The sequence below is a fragment of the Eublepharis macularius genome, chromosome 12, assembly GCF_028583425.1.
Source record: "Eublepharis macularius isolate TG4126 chromosome 12, MPM_Emac_v1.0, whole genome shotgun sequence".
In the NCBI taxonomy this organism is placed as follows: Eukaryota; Metazoa; Chordata; class Lepidosauria; order Squamata; family Eublepharidae; genus Eublepharis; species Eublepharis macularius.
Window position 1 is genome coordinate 53,350,394 of NC_072801.1, and position 6,180 is coordinate 53,356,573.

General features: G+C 41.8%; 1 protein-coding gene across 1 annotated transcript; it reads right to left on the reverse strand.

Annotated features, from left to right (window-relative positions):
• Positions 1-4,570: 4,570 nt before the first annotated feature.
• LOC129339392 (olfactory receptor 14A16-like) lies at positions 4,571-5,524 on the reverse strand. Its single transcript, XM_054993975.1, has one exon. The coding sequence runs from the start codon at positions 5,522-5,524 to the stop codon at positions 4,571-4,573; it is 954 nt and encodes a 317-aa protein (XP_054849950.1).
• Between the last annotated feature and the right edge of the window lie 656 nt (positions 5,525-6,180).

Consider the following 6,180-nt stretch of genomic DNA (forward strand, 5'->3'; position numbering starts at 1 on the left):
ATGGAAAGGAACTTGGCATGGTATAATTCCATTGAGTCCACCCCCCAAAGTAGCCATTTTCTCCTGGTGAACTGATGCCTGTGACCTGGAAACCAGTTGTAATTCCAGGAGATCTCCAGCCACTACCTAGAGGCTGCAACCCTAGGAGGTAATAATGTAGATAAAACATAATGATGTAGTTAAAGCATGATGCAGACAAAACATCCTCCACCATTGTGTCTCTGTGTGCAAAGTGCACTCAAGTCACAACAAGTCTATGGTTCCTCAGGAAGAATGGTTTCAAGGCTAGTGAGAAGCAGGGCTTTTTTTGAGCCAGAACACCCAGGAACGGCTTTCCAGCAGCCCTTTAAAATATCCATGTGGGTATATTTTAAATGGCCTATTTGGGCCATTTGGGGCCTGTTTGGGCATGGATCGAGCCACAAACAACCTGTATCAGGCCAGTGCTGGACGGGGATGGGTTTCCTCACCTTGCCATTTCAGCCCTGATCTGGCCATTTTGGCCCTAAATGGGCCCAAAATGGCTGAAATGGCACCAAAACGGCCCGCATTGGGGCAGGAATAGCCAGGGTCAGGGCCAAAATGGCCCAGGATTGGGCTGGTGCTGGGCAGAGAAGGTTCCCCTACCCAGCACCGGTGCATTCCAGGCCAGTTCGGCCACATTCCAGGCCGTTTCAAGGCCATTTTGGCCATTTGGGACCTATTTATGGCCCAAAACAGCCTGGATTGAGTCCAAAATGACCAGAATCAAGCTGGTGCCAGGCAGGGGAACCCTCCCCCACCTGACACCAGCCCTTTCCAGGCTGGTTCTGCCCCAATCTGGGCTGTTTCGGAGCTGTTTTGGCCATTTTGGCCCCATTTAGAGCACAAAGGCCAGGATCAGGGCTGAAATGGCCAGGATTGGGCCTCTGCTGGGCAGCGGAACACTCTCCTTGCCCCGGGTGAGAGTTCCGCCATCTCTTTCCCTAGAAATAAACTCCTGGTGAGAAGCATAGGTGGTTTGCCATTGCCTTCCTCTGCAAATTTTCCTTTGTGCTCACCTGTCCAAGTTCCAACCCAAGATCTCACAATATCAGGCTATATCATGTCTCCTTCCCTCTTATGAGAGCCTGATCTCATCAGATCTCAGAAGCTAAGCAAGGCTGGCCTTGGTTAGTAATTCAATGGGCGACCTCCAATAAAGACCAGGGTTGCAGATACAGGCAATGGCAACCCACCTCTGTTAGTCTCTAGCTATGAAAACCCCACCAGGGGTCACCATAAGTCAACTTTGACTTGAGGGCATAATTTCATTCATTCATTCCTCTGCAAAGTTTTCCCTTGTTCTCATGAATCCAAATTCCAACCCTAGTTAACTTCCAAGTTCTCATCTGATCAGGCTATATCATGTCTCCTTCCCTCTCACATCCAGCTGCAGTGTGCCTGTAGGATACATCAGAGAAATCAAAGGTGGACTTTAAATAACATAAATAAATAAAGCAAGCAAGCAACAGATTGTCATCACTGTCAGGGCGCAAAATGAAAATGATTGCATTGTGAAACTTATACTGAACATTTAATCATGCTTCCTTGTTTGACCAGCTTAGCCTAGTGGAAAGCCCTGTGTTGTATGATCAAAGTTTGTACATGGGCAAGCTGCCAGGGTGATCAACATGTCAGTGGCTGTTCCCAACCCCAACCCCAACCTCCACAATATTTATCTTATAGAAGTTTATAGAAGTTGCATGCACATAGACTCTGGATATTTGACCTGGAACTATGCCAAACCTCAATAGAATAGAAATTGTGCAAGGCATAGTAGACAGTCTCCTGACCTGCTACTCAAACTTCAGTTCTACATGCAAAGGTGTTGCTGCAAAATGACACCAGAGAGAGAGAGAGAGAGAGAGAGAGAGAGAGAGAGAGAGAGAGAGAGAGAGAGAAATCACTTGGGAGGCCCCCATCCTTGGAATTATGTATACCTGATGGACTGAACCAGCAAAGCAGAAGCCCTCTAAGGGCCAAGCTACACATGACGAATGACACTTGAACGGCAAGTGGATTGAGTGGAGGGCAAGTGAACAGGGAGAAATACACTGGCCATTCAAGTGTCATTCGTCATGTGTAGCTTGGCCCTGAGGTTCCATCATTTTGTAGTACATTCTCTGCCACTAAAGGGTACTAGCCATACTGTACATGGACATGATATGCCAACAAATCCCTGGAAAGCCTTGGGATACAATTCCCAAGGGATGCATGGTAATTATTTTAACTCTACCTGGGTGGTGTCTGTGCATGCTACATTTCCCTCTTAGAGCTTTCAACTAATGCATTTTACCCAAAATGTAAGTAGGCACCCTGAATCACCCAAAGAAACAGGTCTTGAATCAGGTCATCATGGGCCAATCTCGTCCTTAGTCTTTTAAAATGGTAACCCAGTCTGGTTCCCCACATCCAGCCAGTCTCTCAGTGGCTCTCCTGTCAGCTCTACCCAAACTGGATTTTTTTGCCAACCTCAAATTCGAACTTCAGTGATCCAAAGGACCAATGATATTAAAAGGACTTTTTCACCCAGCAGTTCTGATTCAGGCACCCTTTGGAAAGTTAAAGCAGATTCCATCTTCCCCAAGGACCATCTTTCCTACACATCTTCAAAGAATCTCAGACCATGTAACCTCACCCTCCTTTTGTCCTCTTTAGACAGCAAGAACCATTCCTTTAGGGTATACTCTCCAATTTTGCTATTAAGGTGTGAATAAAGCCTTTAAGAGAACTCATTCGCAGCTACAGAGTTGGATGCAGATGACAGCCAACTCTGTATCTCGGTATCCAGGTCCCCACAGGATGCAGTTGAAATCTTAGATTGCTGCCCGACAGCAGTGGTGAAATGGGTGAAAACAGCAAATTGAAATTGAACCCAGACAAGACTGAAGTGATGATTGTTGGGAAGTCAGAGATCTTGAAGGATATTGTACTCCCAACTTTCGATGGAGTTCGTCTAACTCTCGTAGACTCGGTTAAGAGCCTAGGGGTTATACTGGATCCAGTGTTATTACTAGAAAAACAAGTTAAGGCAGCCACAAGAAATGCTTTCTACAACTTCACTCTAGCCTGGAAGATGGCTTCTTATTTTTACAAGACTATATAAATAAATAAATATATTCTCTCCCTCCTGTTTTCTTGTATGCTGTCCATTTTATTCTAAATAAATGCATGTGATTTGAATGCCCATTGCATCTTTCCATTTCTCGGCAACATGAGAAATATGGTAACAATCTTCACCTTTATAATCATAGGCTAAGGGTCCTAAATGGACATAGATCTATAGGTGCAAGTAGGAAGTCTGTACAAAGTGCAGTCAATGTAGCTCTTTACTGTAACTTTACTATAACTTTAATTTTTTAAAAAGGATTTGGATTTAATGAAACACTTCCAGATACCATAGTAAAATGTTACAGAAGACTGGAAGGAATATCTTTAGCACTGTGTGGCACTCACACACTGATGTTTCAGTATCACAAATTACCAAAATACCTTGGAAAGGGTTTTCCAAGGAATACTATTTCTTTTTCAGCCCTTTTCATCTTAGGTTCCCTGTCTCAATTTCTGCTGTAGATGTGTTGTTGAGTATTAGGTTTTCGTTCTTTATGTGGATGTGGCCCAAGGGATAAATCACATTAATTATGATGCATGACAAATTAGAAAAGGTAGATTCAATGTCTTCTTCAGCTATTTAAATGTATACATCAATTTATCTGTATCATTCCTTAGAGACTGTTGTGAGGTTTGCTACAATGCACACTGCTAATTTTTGTCACATTGTAATCAACAAGGCTATATGAATGAGACAAAAGTCCATTTATGTTCTGGTCATCTCAAGAGCTCAATTCATTGAACTGCCAAGTCATGTTGAAGTCTTTCCCCATTGCTATAATATTAGTCCTATTTTTGTAACTAACCACAACAGACAATTAGCACAGTTTCTTTTTCTGAGTGCATGAAGTAAGACCGACAAAATGCATGGGAGCAATATCTATGTCTATCACTGCCAATCAATATATTAGAGTTCTTCTATTTTGCTACCACACATCCAAAAGAAAGATACCACAACAGTTTTGGGGTTAGGCTTAAGTTTATTAAAATGCTAAGCTGAAATGCACAGCAGAAAAGCTTCATTTGCTCACTCGCTCGCTCATTAATTAATTAATTAATATCATTTATAGTCTACCTTTCTCACTGAAACTCAAGGTGGATTACATAATGTGAGATTAGTAAAGTCAATATCAAGGACATTTTAATAAACAATACCAAAGGGTATATAAATGCAAGATTACAAAGACAAACATTAGCAAAAAACAAATACTTTCTTAAAATGGTTTCAGTTTGGGATGGATATGGTTCCTCGTGAAACCTCAGAATTCACTATCACATTTTTTATACTTCATAGGTGCATGCTGGGGAGAAGGGGGAAACAAAAAAATTCTGCCTCTATCAGGAGGACATTCTGATGAGCGTCAAAGAATACAACCAAATCAATCTTATATGCTATATGTGAGGTATAAAAACAATTATCTGTACAAAATTATTCAACTCATTTTTGCAGAAAAGGTTTGCCGGCAATGATTTTAGAAAATTGCCCAGGATTGGAGAGCTTTAGCAATGCAGTCTTGATTTCTTTGTTTCTCATGCTATAGATGAATGGATTGAACAGGGGAGGGAGTATAGCATAAATAACTGCAAAAAGTACATTCAGTTCAGATGAAGAATGAGGCTTCACATAGGCAAAGATACCAGTAAATATCAGCAGAGACACCACAGTGAGGTGGGGAAGGCAAGTGGAGAGGGCTTTCTTCTGTCCCTGCACAGAAGGAATTCTGAGCACTGTTCCAAAAATCTGCACATAGGTGACAATGATGAAGATGAAGCATCCTAGTACAAGGAAACAGCCAAAGACAATAATGCCAACTTCAACTAGATACATGTCAAAACAAGAGAGTTTTAGAATCTGTGGAACTTCACAGAAGAACTGATTGACCACATTGGAGCAAAAGCTGATGGTGAAAGTTCCTCCGGTGTGTAGTGCACCAAAGAGTATCCCAGAAATCCATGCACTGACTGCCATCTGAATGCAGGCTCCTCTGTGCATAATTGTCTCATATTGCAACGGATTACAGATTGCAACATACCGATCATGTGCCATTATTGTTAGGATGGCAAAATCTGACCCTCCAATAAAGAAGAAAAAGAACACTTGAGCTACACATGCAGAGTAAGAAATGGACCTGCTGTTCATGAGTGAATTGGACATGGCTTTGGGTACCATGACAGAAATTGAGCCAATGTCCAGAATGGCCAAGTTCAAGAGGAAGAAGTACATGGGGGTGTGCAGGCGATGATCAAGGGCCACAGCAATGATGATAAGAAGATTGCCAGTCACTGCAGTCAAGTATACTGTAAGGAATACAAAGAAGTGTAAAATCTGCAGTTCTCGGATGTCTGAGAGTTCCATGAGCAGAAACTCAGATGTAGTGCTGAGATTGGGCATTATGCCCACAGCATCCAGCTGCAGTTTGCCTGTAGGATATATCAGAGAAACCATTCTACTAATGTCAGTTAAAGATCAGCCTGTTTTCCCCATTTCATTATCTCAGTCTGCAAAATAGCCCTTTATTGAATGTTCTGAAAATGGAACATTCTGCATCAGGGACAAAATATGACAAGGATCATATATGTTCCCAACCAACATTTCCTCATATGAAATCATTCAGCTTGCACAAGTTCTGAGTTTAAGAATTTGGCCACTGGATCTGGAACTGTTAAGCCTCACAGAGTGTCCCTACATGTCTGCAGCTTTTGCATACATTGATGTACGTACATAATGATAAGTGCATAGAAACTGAGGAAGTGGCAGTGGAGACCTTCCTGCTTCCCAATCTAAACCGTTAATCTAGACTTAAAAGCTCTGTAGGAACTTTAATCTTTAACAAGAATTTGGGCTCAGTACAAGGTTTTCAGATAGCTAAGTAAAAATTTACGGATTGTTGGAAATAGTAACTAACACTATTCTTCAACAATTCTATACACACATACATACTAATTGTCCAAGGTTATTGTTATTGTTGATGTTGAATACCTTGTAGAAGGTGGTATTCTAAGTTGTCCTATTTTCTTCTCTACCACTTGTTATTTTGGGATTTGTTG